Genomic DNA, 11,721 nt, shown 5'->3' on the forward strand with positions numbered 1-11,721 from the left:
CAGAGGCAGCCTCTGATCCACCACAGCACCATTAAACCCTGCAGAAAAATCATGTCCAGATAAGGTTGGAACAACTGAGAAAAAGTAGAGAGCTGGACATATAACATGCCACCATTGGTGAACACTTCATGTTTCCAGCACCAAAGGTAATGCTCGATTGCTTATATGCTTTAAGCAGCAGCTTTATATGCTTCTGGGTTTAGATCACGATGTACCCTACCTGGCATCATCTGTAACCTCTTCTTCATGCTAGCCCTCCTCAGCAGGAATTAAAGTTTTGCTACAAGTAGAATAGCAGTGTTTTGCCCACAGTGATCACCTTACTCTACAGAGTAGTTGAGAGCATGCCTCCACCTCCCCTTGGGAAGCAGATTACAAGCCTTGGCTGTGCAAGTAGCCTCCTGCAGCAGGTTTCCAGAAGAATGGTAACATGCTGCTTGGTGCAAAAGATACAGGCCAGTTGTTAGCCCTACTCTCATTTCAACCCTTACCCCCCAGCTCTGTCCATTCCCTGTTCTTCTCCCATCAAGTCTCTTCTGATTCTCCCTTCAGCAAAGGTCTGCAACCTACTTCTGCAACAACTAAAAAAATGATTGATTGCGTTCTGGCTGCAGTAGGACCTGTTATATCTGAATACATACAAACACTTACCTTTTCCCCCACTTATATATATTTTGAAGATCCCTTTCTAACTGCCATCCATCATTCAACACTGGAACAGGCAGGCCTCTTCAGGCTGTTTCAGCAAGCCTGTGAGGCAGGAAAGGTGCCTGCAGAGCACTTTGCACACTGACTGTCTCAATCAAAGCCTTCTAGTGGTACTACAGTATTTAATAAAAATATTTCCTCTGTTGGAGGCAGCAACAGCATTTTTCATTCTGGCTACTATTCACAGTAAACTCTTTATACACCAGTTTCAACACACAGCTCTCCTCCACAGATCCCAGTAGCAAAGCTTGCTCATTCCAAGAGTAGGTCTGCCACAGGCCATCAAACCATCCAGTACCTGATTTTGGATTGAAGAGGTGTGTCACGGTTTAACCCAAGCCAGCAACTAAGCCCCACACAGCCGCTCACTCACTCCCCGCCAGTGGGATGGGGAAGAGAAGCAGAAGAGTAAAAGTGAAAAAAACCTTGTGGGTTGAGATAAAGACAGTTTAATAGGTAAAGCAAAAGCCGCATATGCAAGCAAAGCAAAACAAGGAATTCATTCACTACTTCCCATCACCAGGCAGGTGTTCAGCCATCTCCAGAAAAGCAGGGCTCCATCACGCGTAGCAGTTACTTGGGAAGACAAACGCCATCACTCTGAATGTCCCCCCCTTCCTTCTTCTTCCCCAGCTTTATATACTGTGCATGATGTCATATGGTATGGAATAGCCCTTTGGTCAGATTGGATCAACTATCCTGGCTGTGCCCCCTCCTGGCTTCTTGTGCGCCTGGCAGAGCATGGGAAGCTGAAAAGTCCTTGACTAGTGTAAACATTACTTAGCAACAACTAAAACATCAGTGTGTTATCAACACTGTTTCCAGCACAAATCCAAAACATAGCCCCATACTAGCTACTATAAAGAAAATTAACTCTATCCCAGCCAAAACCAGGACAAGATGTGACTATAAAGCAGCCCACCTTGCAGTGTCAACTTTGAGTTCTCTTAATTTAATCAGTTGCAGACATTTGGTTCAATACTTGTTCCTCTTGTTGACCTGTGCAGTAAAGCAACTTGACCTCACACAGACCAAGAAAAAGGCCATGATTAAACTACATTCTGCACCTAATTTTCCATCTCTCTATTGCCAGGCAAAACCTTACAGAACTATATCCACCCACATCTCTCCCAAGGCAAAGGGTGGATTCAGAGGCTGCAGGCAAACCCCATGCATGTTCTCCTCCCACAGCTCTCCCAGAGCACAGCATGGAGTCACAGCTTGGCAGCCCTGTGTATTCTTCTTTACTTTTCCTCCAGCACTGCCTGTTCAGCAGTGTTCCTCGGTTTCATTTTCCTGAACAGAGATCCTCAACTATAACGAACATTACAGTGCTTCCCACCGGGGGCTGTTTCTGCTAGACCACTTGGGCAGCAACAGGTTGTCCTGTGCAGAATCAGAGTTCAGACCATGAGAGGAGCAGAACACACCACCACTCACTGACTTTATGCTGCAGTTGCTCCAACTCTGTCCTCACACATTCATCATTTTGTCACAGTAGTTTTTCACTGCTTAAAGAAAGTGGGAAAAGTTACATTTTCCTCCAGTACCTCCCCTGCACCAGCCCTGAATCTACAAAGGTCTTAGCACTGACATCTCATTTATTTCTTGTGGACTGTTGGGATTGGGATACAAATGACATGGACAATCTCACTGCTGGTGAAGCACTTGCTGTTGCTAGTTATGGCATTCACCTTTCAACTCCTCTGTCCTCCTCGGCAAGGCCTCCAAGCTGCTCTAAGTGCTGTTCTGCAATCACTGAGCATCCTCTGTAACAGCAAACAGGAAAGGCAGGAGGTGTTAAGGTCCCAGCCTAGCTCTTCAGTTGCTGGGACAGAAGGGATAAGAATAGGATCAAAGAACACCTAGTAAGATGGTTTCAAGGTTCAGTCCCATACCAATCCCTGACAGAGGTAGGATACAGCAGTAGCCCAAGAATTCCCCTCTGCCACTATGCTGTACGCTCAGCAGACCATAGAAACCCTGTCTTCCTGGACCACTATATTCAGACAGAAAACCAAGCAAGATGCACATTAAGAATTCAAATATTTGAACTAACCACCCTCAAAGGCAACTTGGCCAGCTGACTAAACATTGTGCATCACAAGGGTTTCAGCAAAGGACTACATGTGAGGATACCTGACTCTAGACCAAGCTTGGTCGTGGCCCTCCAGGAAATCACTTCAACTTTGTTTCCCACTGTCCATTTTCTCTCCTGGGAAGCAAAGGTGCTTCTCAGGTTTTCAGATCACTAAAGAAAAGGCAAAGGAAGAAATGAAAAATTCAAAAAGCCCTTTCTGCCTTGCATCCAACACTTTGTCTGTGCTCACTTGTTTGGCACGGAGATGGAGCTACATTTTGCCAGGCTACATTCACAGCCTGTTGTTTCTTCAACAGGACTTCAGCAACCTAGACAAGAAGTGATCTGTGTAAGAGGCTCTTGTAACCATGAGTGCTTCCGTTCCAGTGCCTTTACCTTCACTACCTTCTAGCTTATTGATCTGCTCCTGCTGGAGCTCTTTATCCTGCTTTAGTCAACTCACAGACTGATTCAATTCGAGCGACTCAATGATCTGAGTGGATGGACAAAAACAGATTTTGTATGAGAATAACTTAGTCCAGGAAAGAACATAGTTAGTAGGCTGGTTCAACTTCAGAAGCTGGAAATACAGGGAGACTTGGAGAGAACAAACCTTAATTCTAAAGACTGATGGGATTGTTCTGTCCTCCTCCTACAGAGGGCAGAGATACAGTAAGAAACAACTCTTGGGGCTCTAGAAGATATAAGGGAACTCCACAAAGAAAGTTTGCATATCTGAAGTAGTCCTGTCCGCAAGAACTTGCAGATCTGGTGTCCTGACATAAAACTCAGGACTCAGATCTTCATAAAACTCAGGACTAACAGCTGGAGAACATTGTGCAAGAACTATAAAGATTATGTTAAGCTGCTATAAAGATTAGGGTAAGGAGATCCAAATCTGAGGCTTGGTCTCCAATGTGGCAAATGTGTTGGTGTGGAATAGGGAAGCTGCAAAGAACACATACTTTCAGATGGGGAAGGAGAAAGGATTATCAGCGCAGAGGCCTTGCTAACTATTTTAGTGAGCAGCGTCCACCCACACAGGAAGGTGGGGCTTTCAAACAGCATATGATGAAAGAAAAATATGCACAACGCAAAGTGGTATATAGCACGGATGGGCACACTGTGCAACTATGCAAGGAAAACTTGCTCTTAACAGAGAGGCGATCTCACCAGAGCCCTCAAATCACCTTGGTTTGGGACGGCTGCTAGCTCTGCTGTTGCCTCGCTCCAGCGTGGGAGACACACGCAGGTACGACACGGCTGCTGGGTGCCAGGCAGGCACTCCTCAGTCACAGCGTTCTCAGGGCCTAGTCTGTCAAGCTGCAAACCCACTGCCAATCGAAAGCAACAGGCATTACCAGGGGCTGCGAAGGAAGGAGCCCACCTGGGCCTGCCGCATCCTTAAACCTGCCTCAGCTAGCGTCTCGGCTGCGAGCTTGCAAACAGGCCGCGGTGCGCATCGAGATACCGGAATTCTTCCCTTTCCCACTCGAACTACAGAATCACACGCAGCCGTTAGAAAAGGCAGGCCTCTACCGAGATTATCAGCCTAACCACCGACCCACCACGGGAGCAATGCGCTACTCGGGGACAGCAGGAGTTCACCGGCAGCTACCGGGACACGCGAGCGGAGCAGACAGGGCGTTGCGTGAACGCCCTACCGCATGACCGCCTCCGCACCCTCCCCGGTGAGAAAGTAACGGTCCCTCCCTCGGGGCGCCCGCCCAGGCCGCCCCGCCGCGAGACGGAAGGCGGGGGCCGCCCCTGGCGCCGCACAGGCCCGGTCCTGCGCGCGGAGCCCGCTGGGACATGGAGTCCCCGCCGGGCGGGGGGGCGGGAAGGGGAGGGCGATGCGCACTACAAATCCCAGCGCGCCTTACGCGGCGGGCCGTCTCCTAGGAGACGCGGCGGTGTGCGGGGGGGGTCCCGCCGTGCCTCCCGTGGTGCCCCGCGCGCAGTCGCGCGCCGGCGGGCTGTCAGAACTACCCTTCCCGTCGTGCCCCGCGCGGCGGGCGGCATGGAGGGGCGCGTGGCGGAGCGGCTCCGCGGCGCCCTGGGCCCCTTCGGCTTCGAGGTGCACGCCTTCAAGGTACTGGCGTCACGCGGAGCTCGCCGTGACGTCGCCCGCGGTGACGTCAATCAGAGCGACGTCACCGTCCCCGGGGTTGGCGGGGGTGTGGAACGGCGGCGGTTCCCGGAGCCGGGGGTGACCCCTACCGCCGCTGAGGGGTGCGGTGCCGGGCCGAGGCGCCGGTCCCGCCGGGCGGCCCCGCGGCGAGTGCTCCCGCGGAGGGCCGGCCCTTTGCCACCCCCTTGCCGCCCCCCACCCCGGTCAGCCCCAGGTGGGGGGGCTGCTTCGCCGCCAGGCTCCCTCCTCCGGCTCTGCCCGGGCCGCCGGCGCAGGCAGGACGAGCCCCGGTGCGAACGGCGCGGCGCCCGCCGTGCTCCTCGCGCGGCCGACGGCAGGCGGCACTGCCTCCCCGAGCCCCGGCCGCCGCCGCTCCGCCCCGCGGGCCCCGCTCGGGGGTGAAGCGATCCGTCTGCCAGTGCCTGCGGGCTGGAGACGGGGCCCCGCGGCGCCGCACGCACCTCCTCCGGGCGCAGGGGCGGCACACGGGGCGGCCGTTGCCTCGGGGGAAGGGGGAGCTCCCCTCCGCGCACCGGGGCCCGGGCCTTGGCGCAGCAGTTCGCGGGCTGGGGCTAGAAAGGCTCCCAAGGAGCCGTGCGGCACCGCTGCTAGCGTGGGTTAACGAGGAAGCCCGAGAGGTCTGTTCAGCCTGCCCGGTAAGGCAGGCCAAGGTTATTGCTGTGCCTTGGCACCGGCGGAGCACCGCCGAGCTAGAGGTTTGCTCAGGTCCTTTCTGTTGGTCCTGGTCTGATAAGGTCAGGAGAGTTAAAGATACATCTGGACCGACAGAGAGTAAAGTCCTCTAAACAAGCTTAAATTTTAATCTAAATGTAGACGCACCTGTATATTAAAATGCAGGCTACTTCATCCGTTTGTAAATGGCCTGCGGACACTCGGCTCATTCTGACCACTGAAGGGGTCTCTCCCTTGCAACCGAGGCAGCCTCTTCCACGGTCCCGTGTTGTACTGTATACACTCAGTTTCCACCCAAACTTAGGGGTTCTTTCTTTGCCCACTCCAGAGGCAATCTGCAGTAAATCAATCTACAATATCAAATACAAATCAATCTACAATAAACCTGACCTTCCCCTCCTCAGGGAATGTTGTATTTGTCACCTGAAATGTTTGTATTTCCTGCTATATTCTTGATCTGACAGAAAGTAAAAGGGAATGAGGTGCTAATAGAAATTAAATCTCCAGAATTTGGAGAAGAATTTAACACAACTTTCTCAAAAGACAGCAGCAGAATGAGGGGCAAAACCCAGATCAAAAAGGCTCCAGCTACCAGAGGTAAACCGTATAGTGCTGCATCTTTTTCTAGATTTAATTCTCATACAGCTAGCTCTGGTGTGCTGACTGATGTAAACTAGGAAATCAGCAAACCCTAAATTCACATCTCTCTAATTTCTTGTAACATCTCAATTCAGCATCTTAAACAAGAGCCACAAAACTGATAAAAAATTGGGGCTGATATAAGAATGTATCTTTATAATAAACTTAGTTTTCATTGTATGTTTCCATATGGGCAGGTCTGGCTGCCACTGTCACCTGTAAAGTCACTTTCAGATTCATTTCACAGATATTTAGAGATGACCAGTATTTTGCAGTTTCAGACTAAATATTAGAGTTACATTACCTGACACCTTGCTGAATGTTAGACCTGGTCTTTGTGGCATCCCAGGAGAGCGGGAGTTGTCATAACCTATAAAAAGACTGATGTTATTGTGCAATACATCAGTAGCGGAGTGCAGGGGTTTTTGGTCATTACCTCCTCCTGCTTGGCAGTTGCTGGTCTGAGCCCTGTCCCTCTGGTCATGTCTTCCTGCTGCCCTGAGCTTGATCCCTCATTTCTGGACTGTGTTATAACACATCCAGCCCTGGAAACAAATATCAAAATGTGACTATGTCACAATCCACACGCTACAGCTGACGGTTCTGGGGGATTCTAGCACTGCTAGGAGCTTCACATCCTTCATTTCCATACATAAATGTTTGCTGCTGAAGAAATAAACCATGCAGCTTGTCACATGAGCAAAATGGACGCACCAGTTTCTTTCTGGCTGATGCTGAGGAAAAAAAACTTGTAAAAGCTTTATCTAAACCAAAATGTCTGATTTGCATTGGCAAGACTGGTTGCTCATACTTCCCTCTACGGTTTCTGAGCAGAGCTGGATAAAGAGCAGTCTTGAGCTGAATGCAATGGATGATTCTTATCTCTCACATCAAGGTACAGCTTCCAGAAACTGTAAATCCCAGTATGCAAAACAACTTGGTTTGAATGGAAGGCACTAGGCAGGCTGCACATCTGGGTTGCAAATGAAGGTGGCTATACTTCTTTCCACTTTTTAAAATTCCTGCATGCCCACTAGCAAAAGAGTGTTGTCCCTGTTTTAATGGAGATTTGTTTTTCTTTGCCAAAGGTTGGATGGTACAACGCTATTCTCCAGCCAGCCTTTCATCTCCCCTACCCAGATGACACACTGGCCTTCGTGGTCCTCAGCACACCTTCAATGTTTGACAAAGCCCTTAAACCTTTTGTGAACAAAGAACGGTTAAAAATAATCAGGGATCCTGTGGATCAGTGTGTTTCTCATCATTTATCGCGTGTGAAGGAGGTAAGAACCTGAAATACCGATTCCTTTTACTATTGTGGCATATAACCGAGGGTGGGCAGTAGACAAAGCCTTCCCAGTTCCTGCCCTTGTTGTCTCACAAACGGAGTTCGTTACCCAGTGTGCAACCAATACGCACACAGAGCCGAGATACCAGTTTATTTCAAGTTTTGCGCAAGACTGGGTGCTAGGTGGTAGCTCCACAAAGCTAGCACACCACTCGTTCATGCAGGTATAATATTTATACAGTCTAGTTATACATATGCGTAAGTAATTATGCAAAGCAGTTTTCTATTGGTCTACATTTTCTTGTCTCAATCTTAAAGCTACAGTACCACTTTACTATTCTGCGCATGCTCAAAGGTGAGGGGTCTCTGCTTGGGCCAGGGTCTCCAGCTCAAGGGGTGTGATTTTTAGTATTATAATGAGGATAGTTCGCATGAGGGTGCTCCTTATCACACTTCTACTAGTAGTTTCAGATTGTTCCAAAAACATCTTAATTAGCTTACATATTTCACCAGGATGTGCTTCACTCCCAAGGACAGTAATTCTTGATTAGACGTTCCACATTCCAGTATGAATCCCCCTTATCAACTTTATGTATGTCTCAGCCTTCCATTATCTTTAGAGCACTCATCATAGCTAAGTGCTTAGGCCAGACTGATCTTCCATACATAATTGTATAATGCTGAATTTGATTGACTACACCCCTGCTCTTGAGAAGGGTAAAGCATTATTTGTGATGGTAATTCTTACTGAGAGCATCAACAGGCTGTTTACCTGCTTTACTTGCATATTCTGTCTCTTTGCCATTACAACCTGTAGCTATGCAGAGTGCTTTACAATCATAGTTTGAAAACCCAAGGCCACAAGCATGCTGATAGATTTCAGTAGCAGGATGTGGAAAACTGCAGGCTTCTCATGTGCCTGATTTGCTAGCATCCAGTACTTCTGTAGTGGCAAATCTTTTTCCATGAGCCTGGGCTGATGTTTTTTAATTTTCCCAGAAATTCCCCGACCAGAAGGTGGACATCATCTTTGATTATGAGATCCTGCCAAGCCGAAAGCCCAAGTTCTTGGCACAGACAGCTGCCCATGTTGCTGGAGCTGCATATTACTACCAAAGGAAGGATGTGAAGCTTGATCCTTGGGGTAAAAAGGTGAGACAGAAACACAGTCTGGGAAAAACCACTGAACTGCAATCACTGAATTGTACAACTATTGTTTACTCACTAGTTCTTCCTGCAGGAAAATACAAAGTCCAGATCACATATAGATGCATAAAGTGTTTCAGACAGGAATCAGAAGCTTCCAGGGTTCTTCGGGGTGGTAGGGAGATGCATACATGGAGAAGAATAGCTTGATCTATTAAACCTACTTAGGAGAATAAATTTCAGTGTAAAAGAAGACCTGTTGCTTGGAGCATTATAAATAAAAAAAAAAATTGCACTGTGGTTAATTTCTGTGTTAGATTTTCAGAAAGGGACCTCTCCCCACATTACAGGGTGGTGTGTGTGGGCACAGGAAAAAGGGAATGAAATGCAGTCCTTGAAGCCACAGGTTCAGGAAAGAGCTTTCCTTTCTTCTCTCCATAGCACTCCAACAGAGGTCTAGGAGTATGAGAAGTTGCATCAAAGCTTGATGCTTTGAACTCTAACTATTACTAAAGACAAAATGAGACATCCTAGATCCTTTTTTCCTTCCAGAAGATCTATGGCGTATGTATCCATCCCAAGTATGGTGGTTGGTTTGCTATCCGGGGTCTCCTCCTGTTCCCAGATATTCAGGTACCGTTCCTGGAACAGTTTGCCCCTGTTGACTGTGTGAGCACAGAGGAGAAAAGAATTGAGTTGCTGGAGCAATTCAATTTCCACTGGCAGGACGGCCGCTACAGGGACATAATTGAAGTGAAGGAAAGGTACTCAGAGGAGCAAAAAGCCTACTTTGCCACTCCTCCAGCGGAGAGATTCAGACTGCTAGGGCTGACACAAGAAGCCCAGAGAAGCACATTTCACTAAGTAACATGGCTGCATGGCAGGACAGAGGGCAAGCAAACTGTAACTCATCAGCACCTTCTTTTCCACGGTGCTGAGGAGGAGGGCATGCTGATACAGAGATGGCAAATCCAAGCAGTGTGTGCAGCGTCTCAATCCAAACGTCAGCTTCTCAGAATAAGAGGGAGCACTGCATCATAGCACTTGTGGTCTGGAAGAAGGCGGGAGCAGTCCATTCTGTGCTGTTGCTGATTTGGTGTGTCTTTTTGGGAGTCTGGTAAGATGCCGATTAGCCTTTGGTTGGGAAAAGTTCAGACACCCTGGCAAGTAGAAAACCTGTGCTGCTCATTAGAAAAGTCATTTTTGTTCTCAATAATTTTCTTTCCAAATGTTTTGGGTTTATTCTGTGTAAGAGTAAAGAAGTTAATTTTCAGTCATTGTACCCTGACTTTTTTTCATCTGAACTCAGAACAGATACTTTTTTTAGATGTATCCAGCATTTTATTACCCTGTGTCATAGCCCTCCCTGGGGAATCAATGTTCAGTCTTTTAAGTCTTGCCTTCCTCAGAAAGAAAATTTGTCCTGTATTCCCTCACTTGCAGTGAAGCTGCCTTAATTTAATTAAGAAATCTTGTAATGTCTCCTTTCCTTAACCTCCAAAAGACAAATCTCCAGAGATAGTTTCATTGAGTAGTGTGGTCCTGCACATGGAGCAGGAGTGAGCAAAACACACCCAACAGCAGCTGCCTCCTTCAAGGTAGTTCCAAAAGGGAAAGGGACAGTATTGGTCACAGCTTGAGTCTGATGTATTTCCTTTTCACCCAGGATCAGCTTCTCAGAACAAGGTGATGTCTTTAGGTCAGTTTTAAGCACTTATCCACTGTATAGAGCAGCTGACTACAATCTTCAGAAGGGTGCTGAATAATGTCAATGTGAGAGGAGTTTTTACTCATATTAAGGTAACTGACTGAAAAAATCAGTTCTCATGACCTTTTTCTTAGGTAGATGAGGTTCGAATTTAAAACATTTTTCAGTGCCATGCCAGCACATACTGCAGTTTTACTGCCATAGTTTCTGGTTGTACTTTCCATATGGGGGAGATCATAAACCTGCACGCACATAAAAACCATTGCATGAAGCATTGTCACATGTACAGGCAAGCAAGCAGAGGAGAAAAAAGGGAAAATATTCATGCTGTTCAGGTTACTTATATTGCTGGATAAAACACCTTCAGACAGAAACATAACATTTTTTTTAGATTACTTTGTCCTGTTAGATTTGTTCAGAGGTTACAATGGCAGCAGGAATCAGGAATTAATTTATCTTAGAGCACTTTGAGGCTCAGGCCTCATTAAAATAATATATTATAATAAATTAAAATAGTATTTTGTGGGACTTGCTACTTGACTGCAGTGCAATGCTGCAAATCGCTAAGCACTTTTTCCCTTTCCTTGATGTCAACATGATGATGCAAATATACTCACTTTGCAGAACTGAGCCCTTTCTTTTTATTTTATTTCGTGATTCTTCATACCTGTTGGAGACCCAAACACTAAGGTTGCCCTCACAATAAGTCACTGCTTGATATAATTTTTCATAGTCTATATACTAAATAAGCATAATCAAAATTCAGTGTAACCAGTTTGTTCTCCTGTGAACAGAGCAGTGAGCATGTGATCGCTGGGTTTGTTCAGTGTACTTGCTGTTACACAACAGTCTTTGTTGCTTTCCATGCTTTGTTCACCACATCTAAGGCAGACACCTGACTTACTGTGTGGTAGTGGTATCGTGATTTTTAATTTAAGCAAAATAATGAAATTTGTTTAAATTCTGTTCTTTTGTTATAGAAGTATTTCTGGTTTAAATGTTGGTTGACCTTCCAGAACTTTCCAACTGAACTGTAATTTAACAGGGACTTAAGTTAATGGTTCATATTAGTAATATGTACAAAATACTGATTCTCTTAGAAGGATACATACAGAATGGAATCTGATGTATCTTTTTACATTACAATTTAAAGTAAAATATTTTGCTATTTTGGGGTTGATTTCTTATATATGTTTAATATTTTGTCTTAGTTTATTTATTAAACAGATTACCATATCCATTTCATTTCAATGTTTGTAATTTATTTCTCTTCAGATGGTATTTTGGTTAATAAAATTGTAAGTAACCCTCAGTACTGAGTATTTTTA

At 46.7% G+C, this 11,721-nt stretch overlaps 1 protein-coding gene and 1 long non-coding RNA gene across 4 annotated transcripts in view; one reads left to right on the plus strand and one right to left on the minus strand.

Annotated features, from left to right (window-relative positions):
• The window catches only part of LOC142412820 (uncharacterized), a 14,986-nt gene extending 10,365 nt beyond the window's left edge, over positions 1-4,621 (minus strand). For both annotated transcript variants that reach the window (XR_012776619.1, XR_012776618.1), the window contains exon 1: positions 3,979-4,621. This is a non-coding gene — a long non-coding RNA (uncharacterized LOC142412820). The remainder of the gene's footprint in view (positions 1-3,978) is intronic.
• On the plus strand, positions 3,718-10,318 carry MMACHC (metabolism of cobalamin associated C). 2 transcript variants are annotated; one of them, XM_075508665.1, is made up of 4 exons: positions 3,718-4,040; positions 7,340-7,534; positions 8,539-8,691; positions 9,238-10,318. In XM_075508665.1, the coding sequence occupies exons 2-4, from the start codon at positions 7,430-7,432 to the stop codon at positions 9,547-9,549; spliced, it is 570 nt and encodes a 189-aa protein (XP_075364780.1). In that variant the 5' UTR covers positions 3,718-4,040; positions 7,340-7,429; the 3' UTR covers positions 9,550-10,318. The 2 variants fall into 2 exon arrangements, with proteins under 2 accessions (XP_075364780.1, XP_075364779.1); XM_075508664.1 differs by lacking the exon at positions 3,718-4,040 and adding an exon at positions 4,751-4,880.
• The last annotated feature ends 1,403 nt before the right edge of the window (positions 10,319-11,721 follow it).

This window comes from Mycteria americana, chromosome 7 (genome assembly GCF_035582795.1).
Source record: "Mycteria americana isolate JAX WOST 10 ecotype Jacksonville Zoo and Gardens chromosome 7, USCA_MyAme_1.0, whole genome shotgun sequence".
NCBI lineage: Eukaryota > Metazoa > Chordata > Aves > Ciconiiformes > Ciconiidae > Mycteria > Mycteria americana.

What these genes read in the sequence shown, in the direction of transcription:
- MMACHC (XM_075508664.1), top strand. Translation starts at nt 4,809, where the DNA reads ATGGAGGGGCGCGTGGCGGAGCGGCTCCGCGGCGCCCTGGGCCCCTTC. An exon ending in TCGAGGTGCACGCCTTCAAG is followed by an intron (nt 4,881 to 7,339) that starts GTACTGGCGTCA and finishes TCTTTGCCAAAG; the next exon opens with GTTGGATGGTACAACGCTAT. An exon ending in TTGATCCTTGGGGTAAAAAG is followed by an intron (nt 8,692 to 9,237) that starts GTGAGACAGAAA and finishes TTTTCCTTCCAG; the next exon opens with AAGATCTATGGCGTATGTAT.